General features: G+C 53.5%; 1 protein-coding gene across 5 annotated transcripts in view; it reads right to left on the bottom strand.

The window, feature by feature from the left end:
- PSD2 (pleckstrin and Sec7 domain containing 2) overlaps positions 1-22,336 on the bottom strand; it is a 56,223-nt gene that overhangs the window by 4,832 nt on the left and 29,055 nt on the right. For 4 of the 5 annotated variants that reach the window (XM_051843449.3, XM_051843447.3, XM_051843448.3 and 1 more), the window contains exons 6-14: positions 20,030-20,142; positions 19,420-19,480; positions 7,296-7,386; positions 5,384-5,427; positions 3,583-3,773; positions 3,343-3,413; positions 2,786-2,943; positions 1,678-1,822; positions 432-575 (exon numbers count right to left, since the gene is read on the bottom strand). In XM_051843449.3, coding sequence (XP_051699409.3) covers positions 432-575; positions 1,678-1,822; positions 2,786-2,943; positions 3,343-3,413; positions 3,583-3,773; positions 5,384-5,427; positions 7,296-7,386; positions 19,420-19,480; positions 20,030-20,142 — 1,018 coding nt within the window. The remainder of the gene's footprint in view (positions 1-431; positions 576-1,677; positions 1,823-2,785; positions 2,944-3,342; positions 3,414-3,582; positions 3,774-5,383; positions 5,428-7,295; positions 7,387-19,419; positions 19,481-20,029; positions 20,143-22,336) is intronic. The other variant, XM_051843451.3, reaches the window with a different exon arrangement.

Here is a 22,336-nt window from a genome sequence, read left to right as displayed (position 1 = left end):
TTTCAACACAGTCCCACAGTGGAAGGGGGGCTATGTTGCTCCGCTTGATAAGCCAAAGTGCCCGGCACAAGGGGCGAGAGCCCCACGGACAGGGGTGGGGAGTTTTGGGGGCTGGGTGCCAGAGCTTCTGGAGAAGCTGGGCCTGGGGGGACAGGAGGTGAGGAAGGGTCTTTGAGGGGGGTCTCCAGACTCTCCAGGAGACCGGGTGACAGTCCAATTGATTGATGACTACATGGCAGCAGGACAGCACCACACTGGCCCACAGCAGCCACGGTTCGTCGTTGGATTTCACCTGCTCAGGCGACCACAGAGTGACAGCCTCCCACGCCAGGAGCCCCAGCTGTGGAATGGCGTCGGTGGCAGCGGGCAGGAGCTGGCCTCCTCCTCCAGCCCCAGCCCCTCCCCAGCGTCCACCCCGCCTGAGGGCCCACCTCGAATGTGAGATAGTGCTCCTTCAGCCGGCACTCCTCGGCCTCCTTGGACTTGACGCCCCTCTCCACGGGGTGACCCCTGTGCTCTGCCAGCTCTGCAGTCACCTGCCTCAGCTTGTTCTCGTGAGACCGCAGCTGCTCCTCCTGCAAAAGCCAGCCCTGAGCTGAGAGGTCCTGCTTCGGGGACGTCTAACTCTCCTGCCAGGCGCTGCTGCAGCTAGGGGAACCTGAGGCCTGGCCAGGCTCACCGAACACAGGGCTCTGGACCTAAGGAGGGCTCCTGCCCCCCTCCCGCTTACCCTGGCTACCGTGGGCATCCCTTCTTCCCCAGCAGGCTCAGGAGATGGGAACCCTTGTGCTCATGTGTGTCTGGAGACATTCCTGACCCAGACACACCCCCAGCTCATACTAATCCTCATACATACACAAAGACCCTCTGGACCAAGGATTGCCCTTTCTCTGGTCACCCTGGCTCCACGGGACACACACATTCCTTCACATGCATGCCTGGACTCACACCCACAGGCAGTCTGCCACACTGCCAGTGATGGAGAAAGGCACACGCTTCCCGGCCCCAGTACAGCCAGGCCTCTGTGCTTCGTGCACACCTTGCATGTGTGTGGGTGTGTGTGCACAGACCACCTGTCTGCATGCACCTGTGTGCACGTGTGCCATGCAGTGTGCATGTACATGGTGTAGGTGTGTGCATAGTGTGCCCAAACAGAGGCTCTGGGTAGAAATGGAAGCCACCAGGGCTCCGTGGAGAGAATCAGGGCAAGGCCAAGGAGCAAATAGGCCAGCAGCAGCCACAGACAGGAAGTTTCTAAGCTAGAGGGCAGGCTCACTACTCCTCAAGTTCTGGCCACCATTTACCCTTTCCTCTCCAAGAAAACCCTGAAATCCTGGAGCACTGGTGTTCTACAGGTTCCAAGTACAATAGTACCTAAGGGCAGGTGAGGGTAGCACAGAACACCGCATGCAGGGCCAGTGCCGTGCCACCTGTCCCTGGCTCCCCAGGACACACATCCCACACCCACAGGGACACCGCCACTGGCAGAGAAGCATGCACACCGGAAGTGCGATGGGCACCATGGGACGGAGGAGAACTTCTGCCCCGCCCTGGGGTCCCTCAGCCTGGGCCAGGTACCCGGGAGGAGGAGCCAGAGTAGGGGCTGTGGAGTAGGGGCTGTGGGGGCCTGGGCTGGGGGCGGTCTGGGGGGTGGCATCATGAGCACCGGCATTGAACCTGGCAGAGGCGCGTGGTGCAGGAGGGCAGCAGGGGCCGGCAGAACTTCTTCATGGAGCTGACGGCAGCTGGGAAGGCCGGGGCGGAGAAGATGGCAGCCACCAGGTTGATCCTCAGGATCCAGGAGAGCATTTCCTCCTTGCTCCTGGAGACAAGCAGAGGAACTGGGGCTGGACGTGCCTGCAGCTGTGGAGGGAAGTCCCCTTCTGCCCAGCCTGCATGTGCATGTGCAAATCAGTCCTCCCAGGGCCAGAACTCATGGCCCTCCAGCCCACAGGCCCAGGTGATCAGAGAGCGAGGGCAAGGGCCGTCCTGCCACAACCCTCCTGTCCTGCCGGCCACTCGCCCTGCGACAGCAAGGTCACAGCTAGGCTCCACCCACCAGCGTCCCTCCTTTGAAGCTCATCTGACACAAACAACGGCCATGGCCAGTCTCAGAAGGCAGGGGAGCAGGGCAGTGGGAGGAGGGCCTCACGGGCCACCTATTCCTGAAGCTAAGTGTGATGTGGTAAGCGTCCATTGGCTCCCGTGGGCATCTCGGGGCACAGCTGCAAGCTGTCCCAGAGTCTCAGCCTCAGGAGGCCTAAGCCAAGGCCCAAGAGATGGGATTTTTTTTTTAACAGGCAGAGTGGACAGTGAGAGAGAGAGAGAGACAGAGAGAAAGGTTTTCCTTTTCTGTTGGTTCACCCCCCAGTGACCGCTGCAGCTGGCACACTGCGCTGATCCAAAGCCAAGAGCCAGGTGCTTCTCCTGGTCTCCCATGGGGTGCAGGGCCCAAGCACTTGGGCCATCCTCCACTGCACTCCCAGGCCACAGCAGAGAGCTGGCCTGGAAGAGGGGCAACCAGGACAGAATCTGGCACCCTAAGTGGGACTAGAATCCGGTGTGCCAGCACCACAGGCGGGGGGTTAGCCTATTGAGCTGCAGCGCTGGCCAAGAGATGGGATTTCTAACCAGCTTCCAGGTGCCACTTGTGACCACACTGTGTCTCCAGCTGCTGGATTGTGTCAGGGGACACACTTGTACCATGACTGATGGGCAGGGGGCACCGGGAGTCTGTCCTAAGGAGGGGGAGGGTGGGAACCAGGGGGCTCCAGCTCCCACTTACGGTGCCTGGAAGAGGAAGACCCTCCAGTCGGCTGTCTTCAGCTTCAGCACATGAGACTTCTTGCTGTAGTCAGAGGCCCTGGTGGCCAGGGCGTGGTGCACGCGAATGGCGTTCTTCAGGTCGCCCTCCGACAGTGCTTTGTCAGGCCTGTACTCATCCTGGCCAGGGACGGGATGGGCAACCTCTGTCGGCATCAGCCCCAGCTTCCTGGCCCACACTGCCCACCACGCGCCCTCCCTGCCTCTCCTTCCATCTCTTAGTTCCTGCTGCCAGGCTGCCTAAGTTACCCCAAAGAGAATTTCCTGGCACCATCCCTGGACCCTGGGCTGTCCCTGTTTAGGCCTCACACTGAAATCCACTGAGCCACGTTAGGCATTTTAAACACCGCTCCCCCGAAACCTCCAAAGCCCTGAGTGAGCCTGAGTCAGGCCCTGCTGGGGTTAGTTCCGACATCTGTTACACCCAAGGCCCTGCCCAGGACCCTCAGTATCACAAGGCAGAGCCTGGACAGGAATGAGTTGGGCTTTCCTGGGAAAGGACTCAGGGCAGTGCCTCACCTTCTGTAAGTACAGGATGGTCCCTTTGAGCACCGCGTAGAATTTCTTCCAGCCACGCCTCCCACGGGGCGCTGGGGAGGGGGGCACAGGTAGTGTGGCCGCAACCACCCACTCCAACATCTCTACCCTGCCTCCCCCTGTGTGCCCACCTGTGTGTACACCCCCGAAGGAGTAGCCAACAGGTGGGCCCCCTCTGTGCCAACATCCCGCCCCGTGCCCACTCCCCAGCCTGACACCCACTCCTCTTGCCATCCATGTCAGCGTGGGTCTTCCGGGTGAGCACGCCATGCTTGTAGGTGGTGGCGCTGAGAGCCTGTGGGACATCCAGGAAAGGGTTGCCACCATCCAGGATCCGTGTCACCTTCTTCGTGCCTGTCCCAAACTTGTCATCCACCAGCTCAGACAGGGACTTCCTCAGCTCGTCCTCATCACTAGAAAAGCACTGGGCCTGAGCACCACCTCCATGAAGGCCTCAGCCCTGCATCCTCATGGACTTGCCCAGCAACCACCATTCTAGGAGCCGGGGCCAGAGGGAAAGAGCAGCCCCCAGGAGGCAGAGATGAGAAAGCTCCCATTCAGATCAGATCTCTGACCCCTCCTCTGAGTCTTCAATTCTTCTTTTTTTTTTTTAAGAGTTATTTTATTTTTGAAAGGCAAAGTTACAGAGAGAGAAAGGGAGAGAGAGAGAAAGAGATCTTCCATCTGCTGGTTCACTCCCCAGATGGCTGCAACAGCCAGGGCTGGGCTAGGCCAAAGCTAGGAGCTAGGAGTTTCATCCATGTCTCCCACATGGGCACAGGGCCCCAAGCACTTGGGTCATCTTCCGCTGCTTTCCCAGGTGCATTAGCATAGAGCTGGATGAGAAGTAGAACAGCCAGGACTTGAACCAGCTCCCATATGGGATACTGGTGCTGCAGGCGGCAGCCTTACCCCCTTAAGCCACAGAACCAGCCCCTATTCTTCAGTTCTGACCCCTGACCTCTGATCTTTTATTTTTGACCTCCAAGGTCCAATCCTCACCCTAGATCACAGTTTAAGACTTCACTATTTTTAGGTCTCCTTCTCAGTCTTCATTCTCCTCCATCCAACACTGAAAGCCCAGCCCAGGGGCATTAACCCACAGCCAGACTGATGTCAGGCACAAACCCCACCAACAGCGGTGGCATTTGGCCTAGCAGTTGGGACACCCGCATCCCAAACGAGGGTGGCCTGGGTTCTATGCCCAACTCCACTCCTGGGTCTATCTTCCTGCTAATATGGATCTTAGGGAACAACAAGTGATGACTCAAGTATTTCGGTCCCTGCCACCATGTGGGACACCTGGATGGAGTTCTTAGTTCCCAGCCCAGTCATTGCAGCCTTTCAGGGATGAACTAGTGAATGGAAGCTATCTCTGTGTCTATCACTGATTCAAACAACAACAAAACAAGAAATCACCAACATGCTGGCAGAGGGCAAGCCAGGGGAGGGTCTTAGAGTTTGGACCCCATGAGAGCCCTGGTGGAAGAGGAGTTTGGGCTTCTGACAATCCCTGCCTGGGGCCTCTACGCAGATCTGAAGGTGCAGCTGCCCCGGGAGGCACAGCAGGGAGAGACTCACACTCTCCCCCAACAAGCAAGATCACCACCGCACTTTCTGGAAGGCAGTACCTCCAGCCTCACTGCTTTCACAGAAGTCAGGAAGTAGCGACCACCAAAGCATGGTGCTACTCTCGGGGCCAGAGGGGGCCTGAGCCTCTCACCTGCTTACCTCTCAAAGGGGAAAGAGCTGTCATCATTGGGAATGTGGCAAATATCCCAGTACAGAAAGCTAACTATAAGTATCAGAGCACTGTGAACACCGCACACTTTTCCCAAGACAGAAAATAAACCAAGGGAAACTCCTCGACACTGGGTGTTGATTTGCTGAACAGGCTTGGTCAGTGCTCTGGGCTGGAAGAAATCAGCACCATGGAGAGTGGTCAGAGCGCCTAACCCCGCCCCAGCCACACCCCATCCAAGGATGCGGTCTCCCCACACCTGTGCCCTTGGGCGCTACTCACATGGCCCATTCCAGCTTTTCATTCTTGATGGAGTTGTAAAGGGACTGGAAGAGGGAAAGAGAGAGGGGTTGAGGTGAAGATTCAAAAAAAATCCCCATCTACCTACTGCAATGTGGGTGTGCTGAAAGTTCCTTTTCAACCAACGGGACAAAGGGAGTGCTTGATTCACACTTGTTTGTTGGATGCATGTAAGTGTGAGTGATACTTAATTGTGTCATCTTTTAAGTCTGTCTCCTCTAGGTGACTGTAAGCTTCACAAGGACAGGAGATGTTTTTCTTGTCCACCACTGAACCCTGAGTGCATAATCCAGAACTCAATGCGTGGTAAGTACTTAACAAGGTAGATGGGTGATGGATGTGGGAATGGATAGGTGGAATGCAGGAGGAAACAGACGGCTGGATCAGTGAAGGGAGAATATGAGCGGACGGGAGATGTCTCAGGGGTATTAGAGTGGGTGGGTGGGTGTATGGGTGAGGGCAGGGCTGCACGGATAAACGAGAGGGTAACTGGGTGAACAGATTTGAGGATGACAGAGTGGACGGGTTTGTCAGTAGGTGGATAGAGGCATGGAAATGGGTGGGTGGGCACATGAGTGAGTGGATGTGGCCTATTATGGGGGAGTGTTTAAGGATGCATGGAGGTGTACGTGTAGTGACCGTGTGAATGAGTGAAGAGTTAGTGTATACAGAAGTGCTACAGTTTGAACAGGATTTGAGTCCCCAACTCACGCAGATGTTTAAATTCCACCATCTGTTAGTGATTGTGATTAAGGGGTGAGGCTTCCCCCAGTTATGGTCTCAAGGTAGGGAGGTGTATACATTAGGTTAGGTTGCTAGAGTAGAGCCCCAAAATCAAATCACACAGACACAGAGGGACAGTAGGACTCTTGTCTATCTCTCTGCTGGCTCCCCATGTGGACCACCCTCTGCATGCCCTCATCCATGGAACACCCTCAGCTGATGGCAGACGAATGGGGTTACCCAATCTTGCACTATAAACCTACATAACTAGAAGCTGAAATAAACCTCCTTTCATAAGGAGCTCCTCTTAGGTATTTTAGTTGGAGAAGTTAAAAGCTGACTAATTCAGGGGGAATGCTGCAGGCATTTGTGTGGGTGATGGGTGAATGGCTGAGTATAAGGGTAGGTGACTGGTGGCTTCATAGATGGATGGACAACGAATGCACGCATGGGACGATGAGTGACTGGATGGAAAGTGAATAGATGGCAACAAGTGGATGGGTGGGACTAGGATTGTTTGATCCCACAAACGTGTTCTTAGCAAGTGCTTCTCGACTGTGAAGAAAATAATTATGGGAAGAAAAGATGGAGAAAGAATTCTAGTTTTTAACAGATATATAGTACTTGTATATATTTACCTCCAGACTCACTAGGCAACATCCTCCCTGATACTGCCAGGCCCTTCAAACCCATGATCTAAAATGAACTTATCATCTCCCATCTCCCTGCCCCCTCCCCAAAAAAAAATAACCCTGTTCCTCTTCCTCCAAAGTAAAGAACTGACCAAGCTGGCAAAGTCAAGAGCTCCAGCTTGGGCTTAACTGTCAAAAGAAAACGGGACTCTCTTAATTCCCAGTGATGTGGGAGGAATGAGTGGGCTTTTCCCTTTGGTGGTGATGACAATGAAGGCAGGGCTGAAGGTGGAGGTGATGTCTGGCAGCTGTGACAATTGGGGGTCAGTGTGGATTATCACCTTGACCACAGTAATGATTATGGGGTATTAAAATGTCTTGTAAGTCTACCATTCTTGCTAACTCAGGGAACACAGAGCAGTCAAATGCTGAACTAGATGGCCTCTCATTCTGTACCCAAATCATGGAAGTCGGGGCAGAGACTTCTCTCCACCACCCAGGGCTTGGCAAGGGGCAAAGGGACCTTCAGCAGGTGATACCTTCAGCAGATCTTTGGCAAAGTCTTGGCCATCATTCAGCTGGTCCAAGTTGGCAATGAACTGTTGGCAGGACATCTTCTTACCAATATTCTGTAATGGAGAAACGGTTCTACCTGAGAGTAGGGAAGGAGGCTGGTGTGGTCCCCATACCTGCCCTGCCCAGCCAGGAAGGGTGAGGCAGCACGAAGGGGAGTAATGAAATTAAAACTGCCTGGATTTTCCTTGGTTGCCAAGAGTTTACAAAAATTCCTTCCCGCATTCAAGATCCTATTTGATCCTCAAGCATCATGAGAGGTGGGACTCTCCTCAGACCTCATGAAGGAGTCAGGTTTGGATGAAATACTGTGATAGCTGCATTGACCAGGTGCCTGCCATGTTCCAGGTATGATACTCGACATGCATTATCTTATTTCTTTCTCCATTTGACAGGTAAGGAACGGGTGCAGGAAGGTGAAGTGATGTGCCCGTGATCACACAGCAAGGATGTGGAAGGGGCCAAGTGCATCCGACACCAAAGCCCATGCTCTCACCCGCTACTCCACGGTTAACTCTCCCAGGGTCACTCAGCACCAGGACTTGAACCCAGGCCTCTTGGCTCCTGAGCAGAAGCTCTGTGTTCCGTCACACCTGTCTCACCCTCTCACCTGCACAGAGGGGCAGCAAGACCTCCAAGAGGTAGGTGAATTGAAGGAGAGTTTGGTCTTATGAAAGTCAAAAACCAATTTCTACCAACACATAGGGGTACCACATGCTGGGCAGGACTGGACAAAGGGAACCCCGCATGTGGTTTCCCTCCTGCAGGCACAAACAGCTGTGAATGACTGTGCCCTCAGGCTCCACCGGCTTTTCTTAACCACTGAGCAGCAGACGGGCTTGACCCCTCCCAACCTAGCAGCACACGTGCTGTTCCTACTGCCAGGCTCTCCCTGCAGTGTCCACATTTGGGAAAACACTGGGTGGCATTTCATCTTTGGGAGGCCTTGTGGATCTGGATTTGCTACAAGGCAGTACTCCCCAAGATTCACCTACAGAACCCTGGTATCCCTTGAGACAGGAATGAGTATTCTCTTGAAAAGTCATCTGTACATCAAATATGCTAATTTATACTTCTGTCTTTAACATGCTTAGGTGTGTTGGGAGCCTCCAACAGTTTCCCAAATTTATTGACCTTGACACCATTTTATCAAATAGAGTCCATTAACGCCAGGTGGGACATTCATACGCCACACACATCATTTGGAAAATAATGCCATGAGTCTTCATACGACAAACACCTTTTCCAAAGGTTTAAGGAGGAAAGATTCTGCATGTGCCTTGAAGTAAGCATGACTCACATGTTTACATGTTTGTTTTATAGCTATGTAACTGTGCCTGTCCATGTTTGTAAGTACATAGCCGTGTGTGTGTGTGTGTGTGTGTGTGTGTGTGTGTGAGAGAGAGAGAGAGAGAGAGAGAGAGAGAGAGAGAGAAGCATGAGAGCAGTGTTGTAACACTGCCTTTGAATTCTCCACACACCGAATGTTGCCCATGCAAGAGTTCCAACCCTAGTAGTGAACGACAACTCGTCTCAACTATGGTCAAACATTAATGAAGCATCTGTATGAAGGCACTGGAGGAACAGGAAAGAGGCGAGGACTTCAAGGGTGAAGCTCCTGCCAGGGGGACCCCAGCCAGAGCACCTGCCTTCTTGAAGCACCTGTCATCCTCAAGCGCTGGCCACAAAGTGGTATCACAGGATGGGACAACAAGCATTAGAGTTCAGGGAACACGAACGACAAGGGGCTCTGGGAAGCATCCCATGGTAATGCAACTGAAAACTGAAGTTAGGATAGGAAGCATAAAGGAAGCGCTCCAGTCGGAAAGCTACCCCACACGGAAGCCTTGAGAAGCAGAAGGGACTAACGAACAGAGAGGGGGTAACTCTAAATGAATATTAAATAGTGACTGTGTCGGAAAATGCTCAAGTTTCCCAGGGAATAAAATATACAGAGGTATAATACCTTAAAGTGTAACACTTGTGTGTGTGTTGAGAGAGCAGTAAATGGAATTAGAATATTTTAAGGTATTTCACTGCCCAGGAAGTGGCAGAAGTACTTTTGTTAACCAGGGATGCACACCACAAACCACAAAATTCTGAAAGAATGTATAATGAACAAACAAGAGAAGAAAATGGAATCAGAAACTTTTTTTTTTTTTTGACAGGCAGAGTGGACAGTGAGAGAGAGAGACAGAGAGAAAGGTCTTCCTTTGCCGTTGGTTCACCCTCCAATGGCCGCAGAGAGCTGGCCTGGAAGAGGGGCAACCGGGACAGAATCCGGCGCCCCGACCGGGACTAGAACCCGGTGTGCCGGCGCCACAAGGCAGAGGATTAGCCTAGTGAGCCACGGCGCCGGCCCGAAAGTGGAATCAGAAAAGAAACTTAAATAATCCAAAAGTAGGCAAGAAAGGGGAAAAAAGAAATGCAGAACAAGCTAGTCAAAGAGAAGACGGTAGGCCGGCGCCGTGGCTCACTTGGCTAATCCTCCGCCTGCGGCACTGGCACCTGGGTTCTAGTCCCAGTTGGGGCACTGGGTACTAGTCCCAGTTGCTCCTCTTCCAGTCTAGCTCTCTGCTGTGGCCCAGGAAGGCAGTGGAGGATGGTCTAAGTGCTTGGGCCCTGCACCCGCATGGGAGACCAGGAGGAAGCACCTGGCTCCTGGCTTCAGATCGGTGCAGTGCCAGCCATAGCGGCCATTAGCGGGGTGAACCAATGGAAGGAAGACCTTTCTCTCTGTCTCTCTCTCTCTCTCTCTCTCTCTCTCACTGTCTATAACTCTACCTGTCAAATTAAAAAAAGAGAGAGAGAGAGAGAGAGAAGATGGTAGCCTGGGATATTTAAATGGAAATGTATCACAATTTATGAAATAATTCAATTAAAGATGATTATCAGGTCTGATTTTTAAAACATAGATGACACATACCTTAAATATAAAGGAAGAAGAATCTTGGATGCAGAAAGAAAAGGATAGACTATGCAAACTCTAATCAAGCAACTCCAGTATAATTACATTAATGTCTGAAAAAAAAGATCTGAAGACAAGAAGCATTACTAGATATAAAAATGGACATTTTCACAATGATAAAAGCTCAGTCCACCAGGAAGCACAACCATCCTAAATCTATATAACACCAAATAGCACAGCCTCAGAATATACAATACAAATTTTACAGAACCAAGAAAAGATATATTCACAACAGCAATTAGAGATTTTAACACTGTTCTTTCAATAACAAAAGGACAGACAGACAAAAAATTAGCAAGAATAGGGGCACAGTCGATTAAGCCAACTCCTCCAATACTAGCATCCCATATGAGCACTGGTTCAAGTCCCAGATGCTCCACTTCCAATTCAACTTCCTGCTAATGTACCTGAGAAGGGAGCAGAAGATGGCCCAAGTATGGAGTCCCTGTACCCATGTAGGGACCCAGAGGGAATTCCTAGCTCCTGGTTCAGCTTGGCTTAGTCCCAGCCATTGCAGCCACTGAGAGAGTGAACCATCACATGGAAGATCTCTCTCCCTCTCTCTCTGTAACTCTGTTTTTCAAATCAATAAATATTTTATATAAAAAAAGAAAAAGCAAGAATATTAATTAATGACAAAAAATTAGATAACCTGGGCAAAATAAATATGTTGTTAGAAGCACAGAGACTACCAAAACTGGTTCAAGAAGTAGAAAATCAGCCCTAAAACAAGTAAAGATACCAAATCCACAATCAGAAACCTCCCAATAAAGAAAAGTCAAAGGCCAGATGGCTTCACTGGTGAATTTTAAAGGACATTTAAATAAAAATCAACACTAATCCTTTTCAAACTCTTCCAGAAAACTGAAGAGCAGGAAGCACTCCCTAGCTCTTTCTACAAGGCCACCATTACCCTAACACCAGAGCCAAAGACCACAAGGAAAGGACAAATCAATATCTTTTATTAACATAGATGCAAAAACCCTCCATAAAACACCAGCACACCGTTCCAACAGCTTTATTCAATGGCCAAGTGAAATGTACCTTAGGAATTCAAAGCTGACCTGACACACAAGAATCTAACATTGTAATATAACACAATAACAGAATAAACGGGGGTGGGGGTGGGGGGGACACATGACCATCTTATTTGATGGCGAAAAGCATCTGACAAAATTCAAATCCCTTTCATGATAAAAAGCATTAAACAAACCAGGACTCTAAGGAAAACCCTTACCATGACAAAGGCACTCAGGAGAAGCCCACACCTGACATTCTCCTCGTGCTGAAAGACTGAAAGCTTTGCACCCTTGGGTCAGGAACACGGCAGAGATGCCGCCTCTGCCACTTCTATTCAGCGCTGCAGTGAGAGATTTAACCAGAGCCACCAGCACGGAGAAGAAACAAAAGACACCTGACTGGAAGGCTAGAGGTCAAATTATGTCAGTTCACCGATGACATGATCTTACACATGGAAAATCCTAGAATTCCACACACGAAAGAAAAGTGCAGAAACTAGTAGACAAATTCAGTGATCGTGCAGGATACAAGAACAGACTACAACTATAAAACTCTTAAAAGATAACATAAGGGTAAATCTTTTTTAAAAAAAGATTTCTTTCTTTATTTATTTGAAAGGCAGAGTTACAGAGAGGCAGAGAGAGAGCGAGAAGTCTTCCATCTGCTGGTTCACTCCCTAAAGGGCCACAAAAGCACCAGCTGGGCCAATCCGAAGTCAGGAGCCAGGAGCTTCCTCCAGGTTTCCCACACAAGTACAAGGGCCCAAGGACCTGGGCCATCTTCTACTGCTTTCCTAGGCCATTAACAGAGAGCTGGATTGGAAGTGGAGCAGCTGGGACTTGAACCGGAGCCCATATGGGATGCCAGCACTGCAGCGGAGGCTTTACCCAATACCACAGCACCGGCCTCAGGGCAAATCTGTATGACCTTGCATCTGGCAATGGTTTCTTATATATGACACCAAAAGCATGGGCAACCAAAGAAAAAATAAACTGGACTTCACCAAAATTTGAAACAATACCAAAAGACAACCCACAGAAAGAGAAAGATTTGCAGATTACATATGATAAGGGTCTAACATCTAGAATACATATAAAGAAGTCTTAGAATGCAGCAAGGAAAAGACAAACAACCCAATGTTTAAGTGGACAAAGGACACGAACAGACAGTTCTCCAGAGAAGACACACAACTGGTCAACAAGCACATGAAAAGACGCTCAACACCATCAGTTGTCAGAGAAATGCAAATCAAAACCACAATGAGGCACCACTTCACACTTACTAGAATGCCTGTAATTTTAAAAAAGAAAAAGAAGAGTTGCTGAAGACGTGCAGAAGTTGGAACCTGTACACTGCTGATGGGAATACAAAATAGTTCAGCCATTGTGGGCAACAGTTTGGCAGTTCCTCATGTAATTAAGTTAAACATGTAATTACCATGAGACCCACCAAGTGTATCCTGGGTACATATCCAAAAAAACAGAAAACAGATGCTCAAACAGAAACTTCTATACAAATGTTCACAGTAGCCCTACTTTTTTTTTTTTTTTTTTTTTTTGACAGGCAGAGTTAGACAGTGAGAGAGAGACAGAGAGAAAGGTCTTCCTTTTTCTGTTGGTTCACCCCCTAAGTGGCCACTATGGCCAGTGCGTTGCAGCCGGTGCACTGCACCGATCCAAAGCCAGAAGCCAGGTGCTTCCTCCTGGTCTCCCATGCAGGTGCGGGGCCCAAGGACTTGGGCCATCCTCCACTGCACTCCCGGGCCACAGCAGAGAGTTGGACTGGAAGAGGAGCAACCAGGACAGAGTCCAGCTCCCCGACCAGGACTAGAAACCAGGGTGCCAGTGCCACAGGTGGAGGATTAGCCAAGTGAACCACGGCGCCGGCCACAGTAGCCCTACTTATAATAACTCAAATACCCACCAACAGATGAATGGATAAAGAAGGTGTGATACGTCCATACATGGAATATTACTCACCCATCAAAAATGAAATGCTGACACATGCCAGAACACAGATAAACCTTGAAAATATTATGCTAAATTTAAAAAACCAAACTTGGCAAGCCACATATTATGTGATTTGTGTCTATGAAATAACCATAGACAAGCCCACAGAGACAGAGGCCAGGTCAGCCTGTGCCAGGGGCTGGGTCGAGGAAGTCATGGGGCATGGCTGCCGCGAGGCTCGAGGCTTCCCCCTGGGTGATGAAAAGCTGCAGGCTGAGACGGTGGCGGCTACACACCAGCGCGGATACCCTGCATGCCTCTTACAGCGGTGGGGAACCTACGTTCCGCCAACGGGCAACAGTTATTTATGCCATCATTCATGGGCAATACACAAGTATCAACTTAAAAATTAGCCTGCTATAGATTCATCGGATTTCAAGTCCCGCCTGCAGCTGCTTTGGCAGCACCAGACCAAGTGATTCTGTGGGCCTCATATGGCCCGTGGGCCAGAAGTTCCCAACCCCTGTAAATGACCAAAATAGTAAAGCACAAGCTGTGCATTTGTAACCACGGTAAATAAGCCAGTGATGGTACAGAACGCTCCAACACAGAACACCCGGCGGTACTGGCACGTAGAACAGCAGAACCAAGCACTGCACGACACACTCGGCTTCCAGTCCACATGAAACAGTCACTAAAATTCATTCCTCTCTGGACCAAAAAAAGTAAGACTAACAAATTATAAAGAAGGAAAATCACACTGGGTAAGTAACTGCTTTAGAACATGATTATGACGACGATGATGGTAACAGCCAGGCCAAAGCCGCGTACCCAGATCACTCAGAGCCCATGGAAGGTCCATGATTTGAGACCGCCGCATTCCCTGTCCCTCCCTTCCCTCAGGTCCACAGGGCTGCTCAGCCTGCCTTGGTCTCGGATCCTCTTCCCACAGCCTCTGACTCCCTGCAGAAACAAGCCACAGCCAGGCTGGGCCCTGGCCTCTCTGGCCAGGGTGACCACCTGCTGAAGTCCACCTCCTTGCTGAGGGGGCTGCAGTGCTGCCTAGGCCGTGAAAGCACTGTCCCTGCCCTTGGCGGACCCCACAGGCTCCAGGCCTTTTCCCAGGGCTCTGACATGACCTCCCAGGCAGCTTCGGCCCCGAGGTCAGCACACCCCTGGCCTGTTTGACAGCTCGCCCCAGATGCAGGATGAGGTGGGCCAAGCAGAAAGAGAGCAGATGTCATCCCTCAGAGGGAGCAGCGGGGCTGCCAGCAGTCCCCTGGGCAGGGAAGCCCTTGTCACTGTTTGCAAACCTGGTGCTCCCTTAGGTTCTCGTGTGAGGCTCTGCCACACTCCGAAATGGGCAGAGCCCCCCAGCTTCGGGATAACAGGCAAGCCCTGTGACAGCCCCTCCAGGCCGCCGTCAGCCAGCCCCAGCCACCACACCAGCCACGCTTGTGAGCGCTCTCTGCACAGCCCCCGGTGGGAGAAGCTACTCCCGACAAAGCAGCACATTCTTGTTTCAGCTTGGACTTGCCTGGAACAGCTTTTCCCACCACTCCCACCTCCGCTGCCTGGTCCTTGATGGATCTCTCTCCCCCGCCCCAACACGCAGTCCCCCAGCCAGTGGGGCAGACCACACGTCCACAGCACAACCCTACACCCCTGTCCCCGTCCCCAGCTCTAACCCAAGCTGCCGTCTTCTGTCTGGAGACTGAGAAGCCCCATTCTCCGACACCCTCCCTCCCAGCTCGTCCAGGACCACTCACTGACCTGCGTCTCCAGGGCCTGCAACACCTCCACACCCCCCAACCAGCCATTCAGCCCAGCGCCACCTCCCCTGCTTCCAGCTTACCTGCTCTCAAGAGCCCTAGTGACAACAACCCTCTGACCATCTGTTGAGACCCGAATGACCTCACCTTTGTTTTAATTCCTTTAGATTCCAGGCCCCCATTGTGAACCACTTCTCTACAAACACCGGAAATGTGTTTCTTGCCCCTTCCTGCTTTGCCATATGTCCCTGGAAAAAGAAACCCCAGCTAGGATCCTGCATTGTGCCTGGATCCAAGCCCAACTTTATAAGCTCAGAGAAGAATACACAGTTGTGCTAACTGGCCCCATTTTATATCCAAGAGCACAATCAAACGAAGCCCAAGACCTTCCAACAATTCATTCCAACAGTGCACTTTCCCACATGACTGCTGCACCCTGTTCTTTCTCTTAGCAGACCTCTATGCAACAAGCCTCCCTGCCACGTCATCTGCACAGTTCGGGTGGGGAAGAAAGACCCACCACCCCCCCGTCTGGCCCTGGCCAAGGCCTGGGTCCCCTCGTTCCTCTTGCCAGAGATTGATTCAGGCAGCCTAGACTTTTCCCAACTGTTGCACGATATTCCCTGGGCCAGAGATGAGTTCAGAAAGAGAGGCACATGATCCATTTGGGGTCAAGGGTGTCTTAGGGCTCTGTGATAGAAGGCTGATGGCTTCTGACAGGGCAGAGCAGGTACCAACCCTGTGGCTCCTGCAGGGAGGGAAGCAAAGTTCTGAAGCCCGCTGTTAACAGGCCCTGTCGGGCCACCCGGAGGGAACCCTGGCTTGGAATGAAATGGCACCAGGCAGAGTGACAAAGACCCAGGCTTCTCTTGCGTTGTGCAGGGGCTGAGTCCAGTTCGCCTGGAGTCGGCCTGCCTCTACGCTTTGCAGTCAACAAGGACCAGCCACCCGAAGAGCAAGTGGTTTGAAGTTGTCTGTTCCCTCCGAAGCCACACCGACTGCTCAGGGCCCTTCCCATCCCCAGCTCCTGGCCTCACGTCATGTTTGGTTGGGGAGGTGGGAGCCATCAGACGCCGGGCCCCGCACCTTGCTCCCACCAGGGCTCCCAGCCCTCTGCAGCACATGCCCTCTGCCTCTCCTTCCCAGGGAGGCCAACTTGCTCCCCCTCACCTGAGACTTCAGGAACCTCAGCTCTGCTTCTCGCCTCAAGAGCGACTTCCATTTCCCCCTCTCTCTCGTGCATCACCGGCTTTTCCTTGTCTGCTGGGGCGACCCTTGTGGCACACACATCCCTGGGAGTGTCTACAGCAGCCGCCCCTGGACCCCTCCAGCCCCTGACTCATTTCAGGTCTCCACTCCAAACCAAGTATCTCGAAAGAACTGTCCATAGCCTCTGCCTCCCCACCTGGTGTTGCTTCTCTACATTCCACCCAAGGTGCTCCTGTGTCGGTCCCCAGTGACCTTGGCCATTGCAACCCCATGGTCACTTTTCTGTCATCACCTCACTTGACTGCACGATAGCCTTCTGCACAGCTGGCACTCCCTTCCTGCAACGCTTTCTTCCCTTGGCGTCTGAGCCGCTGCACACCTGGCCCCCCGGCTGCCAAGTAGTCTCTCCTGGTTCCCCACTTGACCCCTAGAAAACTTCACTCCCTGGGACTTGGCCACCAGCTTGGATCTCTCCTCAGGACACGCGGCCTGTCCCACAGCTTTAAATTCACCCCACCCCATCTCTCTCTGCAGCCACACACGTCCACTGCCTCCTGGACTCATAGATCCCACTGCCACCGTGGTATCCCCACACTGAAGTCCAACAGACAACTCAAACACGACTCCCACCTCTCCACACACACAGCAGTTCACTCTCCATTGCAGGAAACAGCACCCACAGCCAACCAGTGCCAAAGCCATCCTACCCTTCTCCCACTGACCAGCCACATCAGCACACCCTGTCAGACTCACCCTCGGGCCGTCCCATCTCTCCACACGCACCACCTGTCAGTGCAAGTGCCACCCAGATGCAAACTAACCACCACTATGGAAGGAGGGTGGTGGTTCCTCAGGAAAGTCGTCACAGAATGCCCACAGACATGAGGCCTGGCAAGTCCACCCCAGCTATGGACCCAAAAGCACCAGAAGCAGGCGTGCAGACACAAACGTGTGCATTAGCCAAGAGGTGGGCACCAGCCTGACTGGCCCCTGTGCCAGACTGTTTCGTCCCCAGTCTTCCTATGGTTGGTCCCTGCTCATCCTCAGGTCTCTGCTCCAACCTTGCAGGCCCTCCCCAGCCCCTAGTCCTGCCCTCAGTCACACCTTCCAGGTTACCCCCTTCACGGCCCCCCACTACTGCACACACTTGTTCCCTCGTGTGCTGTCCACCTCCTCCAAAGGCAGCAAGGGCTCCCTTCCTGTCTTGTTCAGCACACAGGAAAGCTGAGCCCCCAAACCCCGAGTCCAGACGCCCTTCCTTCAGGAACCCCCCCGAGTCCTCTGCCATGCTGTGCCCAGATGAGTGCGTGTGATGGCCCCTTTCTGCCTCCCTCTCCGATGAGAGACCCCGGTCCCGAGATCCCCATGTTCCACCAGGCACAAGGGAACAGCATGAAGCACCAGGTCCTCCGAGGACGCACAGCGATCACGACCACCAGGCCTTGGACAGAGTGCTCTGCACGTGCTGTGTCTGTTAAGCTTCAGGCTTGATGATGGGGAAACAGGCTTGGGGAGGTCAGTAACTTTTCTCAGCCACACAGCCAGCCACAGGGAGATACTGGGAGACCCTCACTCCGGATCCTTGAGCAGCACCGTCTCCTGGGAGACAGCCTCCTGTCTGTTGGCTGCAGGTCAGACCCCTCCCACCTCTGCTCTGTGAGGTGCAGGTGTCTCCCCTAGCTGTGGCACAAATCTGCACGGGACCAGCTGAGGCCCATGCTGTGCCCTCTCTACCAGGGGTCTCACCAAGTAGTGGCCGCTGCCCTCCTGAGAGGTTCTTAACCAGGGGGAGGAGCACTCAGGGCTCAGCCCAACAGGGACTGGGCCTGAAGCTGCCCTCAGGCTGGTGGAGGGACGGGTGTGGTTGATACACCTGGTCAGGCAGCCCGGCAACCCCTGCTCCCTCAGTGACACCTGCAAGGAAGACACCCAACACCTCTCCTATTCCACACTCAGGTCCCGGCCCAGGCAGCTTGGGCAAAGTCTCCTCTCCCTGATGGGGTAACCGAGGTCCCAGCTGTCCCGGGCCATGGGCCCTGTGTGCGCCCAGCGTGGTCAAGGCTGCTCCTCCCCCTCCCCATGCTCAGGCTGCAATCAGCCCACAGCCTGCATGCTCTGGACCTCCAAGGGCCCACATCGAGGTGTTCGGGCTCACCAGCATGTAAACTGCACCATTAATCACAAAAACAAATGTTGCTCTCACGCCATAACATGATTCCTAATGAGCTCCTCACTAGGCGCCAGACCCTGTGTAATTACCTCTCAGCCCTCCCCACCACATCGTGAGAGACGCAGAAGCCGGACTCTGACAGCCCCAGTGACTTGTCCAGGGTCCCACGGCGCCCACATGCAGACAAGAGTGGGATCTGAGGTCGGGGCTGAGCCGCCTCTTCCTTCCAGCCCCTGTCGCCTAAGCTTTACCGATTCACTCTGAAACCAGGCATGCTGGCCTGGTGCCCCCTGAGTCACCAAAACGCCCCCAGTCCAGCAGGGGCTCTGACCGCCCCTTGGTGAGGGATGATGGGGCATGATCGGGCAGGGCCGTGGGGGGCGCAGAAGGGTGACATGGAGATGGGGTCCAGGCACATGGGACATGCAGGCCGCTCGCTACACTTACCACCTGAGGGGGCAGGAGAGCCCAGAGGGGGTCCCGGAGCAGACAGAGGAAAGAAGAAGGGGTTGTTGAGCCTGGAGAAGCAGTGAGCCAGCCAGAGCCAGGACCAGAGCCCGCCTCACAACCAGGGCACCCTATACTTGTTGGCCTAGTGAGGTTGATGAGAATGCTTCTTGGGGTCACCTAGCATTTTGCCTGGCAGGGGCTGCTCGGGGCACAGACGCCCATCGGGCTGCATTTGGGCTTGTGGAGGAGGGTTGGGAAGAGGAAAGCTGGCAGAGTCAGGACTCGGGGCGCACACCCTGCTCAGCACCTCCTAAACTCCCATGGGCCTCGACTGTTCTCACTGCCCTGCGCCGGGGCTGAGACCCACGCAGATCTCAGGTGGGTACAACCAGGACGAGGCCAATTCTAGAAGCCAACCTGCCAACTCCAGATCTGCTGGGAGGAACACAGTCACCGAGCGAGAGGACTCCGGCAGGGGCTGGGTAAAGGGCTGGCCCCTGGGCTCCCCAGGGAGGGCCAGAGAGCAGGCACACCCCCGCTCCGCCCCAACTCACGTGGCCGTGCAGGTCTGTGTTGAGCAGCATCAGCGCGCAGGTGAGCGTGTGGATCCCGTCTAAACCAGAGACCGTGACGCCCTCAGTGTGAGCACCCGACTCATTGCCACCCGAGCCCTCCACCTGTCTCCCAGAAGGGCCAGCCTGGAGGCCCTGGAGACAGGAAAAGGCCACGCCCAGCTCAGGGCCCGGGGCCCTGCCCATGCCCACCCCGGCCACTCTAGCCCAACATCGTGCCTCCTGTGGGCACATCCGCCTTGAGCCTCAGAAGCAGGAATGACCACACCCGGGCCCTGACTCCACATGGGTCAATCATGGGCTGACGCTCCCAGGGCCTGGGACGTGGGTTCACCCAAAGGACAAGTCCTGCCCTGAAGAGGGCCCGACCCAGGCCTCCACTGCAGTGGGACCCCCACCCCGGGAACCCTGGGGAACTGGGAGATAGACCCAAAGGACCAACTCCCTAGCACAGAGGACCTCGAGGCCCTGCGGCAGACCACTCATCTAGCGTTACCGAGAGCCCGCTGTGTGCCAGGGAGGAAGATCAGCTGGACCTGGCTGGGGCACGGGGACACAGGCGAGGGGGAGGCAGAGGGACGGGGCCGTACCTTCCGAGGTGCTGTCGTCAGGGTTGCACTGGCAGTACCGGCGGGAGAAGTGTGTGAGCACCCGCTCACGCTCCTGGGTCTCTCCCATTAGAGGGAAGGCCTTCAGGAAGGTCCTGGAAAGGAAACCACGGCTGCCGAGGGCATCCCAGAGCTCCTAAGTCTCACCCAAGGTAGACACACACATGCCCCAGGGGCCAGGGGCATCTGGGTCAGGACAGCCTCTCCAGGCCCAGGGAGACCCCAGCCTCCAGGAGGGCCTCTGAGGGCTGAGAGCAGGGCCCTGACAGTGTTGGAGTCTCAGCCCTCCCCTCCCGCCTCCGCCCTAGGCCCAGGGCCACTCTGGAAGTGAGCAGAGACAGGTGAGCACGGGCCGCGCTGACACAGCAGTTAAGGTGCCACCTGGGACACCTACACCCTACACCACAGTGCTCAGGTTTGAGTCCAGCTCTGCTTCTGCTTCCAGCTTCCTGCTAATGCTCTGAAGGGTCAAAAGATGGCAGCTCGGGGCCAGCGCTGTGGGGCAGCAAGTTAAAGCCCTGGCCTGAAGTGCCGGCATCTCATATGAGCCCCAGTTCAAGTCCCGGCTCCTCCACTTCTGATCCAGCTCTCTGCTGTGGCCTGGAAAAGCAGTAGAAGATGGCCCAAGTCCTTGGGCCCCTGCACCCACATGGGAGAAATGGTAGAAGCTCCTAGCCCCTGGCTTCAGATCAGCTCAGCTCCAGCTGTTGCGACCATTTGGGGAGTGAACCAATGGATGAAAGATCTCTCTCTCTCTCTCTCTCTCTCTCTCTCTGCCTCTCTGTAACTCTGCCTTTCAAATAAAATAAATAAATCTTAAAAAAAAAAAAAAAGTATAGCTCAAGTACTTGAGTTGCTGTCACCCACAAGGGAGACCTGGATTGAGTTCCAGGCTCCTGGCTTCACCCCAGCTGTTATGGGAACTTGGGGAATGAACCAGCAAATAATCTCTTTCTCTCTCTCAAATAAAGTAAATACAATTTTTTTTTAAAAAAAATTACTAAGTAGGGTTGGCATGTGGCGTAAAGTTGAGTAAAGCCGCCGCCTGCAGTGCCGGCATCCCATATGGGCACTGGTTCAAGTCTCAGCTGTTCCACTTCCAATCCAGCTCTCTGCTATGGCCTGGGAAAACAAGAGAAGATGGCCCAAGTCCTTGGGCCCCTTCACCTGTGTGGGTGACCCAGAAGAAGCTCCTGGATCCTGGTTTCAGACAGGCCCAGCTGTGGCTGTTGTGGCTGTTGGAGAGTGAACCAGCAGATGGAAGACCTTTCTGTCTCTCCCTGTCTATAACTCTACCTCTCAAACAAACAAATATTACTAAGCATGCAAAGAACCAGGACATATGATAGAAAAACAAGAGACACAGGGAGCAGGTACTTGGCACAGCTGTTAAGTCACCTGCATCCATACTGGAGGATCTGCCCTGAAGAGGGCCCGAACCAGGCCTCCACTGCAGTGGGACCCCCACCCCGGGAACCCTGGGGAACTGGGAGATAGACCCAAAGGACCAATTCCCTAGCACAGAGGACCTCCAGGCCCTGCGGCAGACCACTCATCTAGCGTTACCGAGAGCCCACACAGAAGGGGAGTGTATCCTACTGTGCGAAGGCCACGCTCAGGCATCGCAGCCGCGCTCACTAACACCGGGCTGACCAAGCTGGGGCGGCAGCAAGACGCTCGGCTAACACTGGACTCGGTTCACCTTTGACACCTGGGGGGGGGGTGGGGGGAGGGAGGCTGGGGGTCCTTGCGCTTGGGAAGATCTGGGCTCAAGTCCCAGATCTGCTTCTGCTTCCACTTCCTGCTAGTGGACACCCCGGGAAGCAACAGCGGATGCCTCAAATACTCCGGTCCCTTTCACCACATGGGAGACCTGGATTCAGTTTGGGGCTCTTGGCTTTGGTCTGGCCCAGCCCCACAGACTGTAGGAAATTGGGGAGTGAACCAATGGATGGAAATTTCTGTCATCTACCTATGATCTATCTATCTATCATCTACCTTTGCCTTTCAAATAAACAAATAAATTTTAACTGCTTAAAAACAGAGACAATAGAAGCAGATAATTTAGAAGATGCAAACATTGGAGTTAGCAGACAAGGACATTTCCACAAATACATTCAAGAAAAGAGAAGGGGAAATGGAAAAAATAAATGAAATGACAAGGAATTTACAGAGAATGAGAATCTTAAAAATTAATAAAATGGGGGCCAGTACTGTGGTGTAACAGGCTAAGCCTCCACCTGCAGCGCCGGCACCCCATATGCATGCCGGTTCCTATCCAGGCTGCTC

Source organism: Oryctolagus cuniculus, chromosome 6, assembly GCF_051225735.1.
Source record: "Oryctolagus cuniculus isolate XC-2025 breed Fujian yellow rabbit chromosome 6, ASM5122573v1, whole genome shotgun sequence".
Classification (NCBI taxonomy): domain Eukaryota; kingdom Metazoa; phylum Chordata; class Mammalia; order Lagomorpha; family Leporidae; genus Oryctolagus; species Oryctolagus cuniculus.
This window is presented reverse-complemented; position numbering and strand designations above follow the sequence as displayed.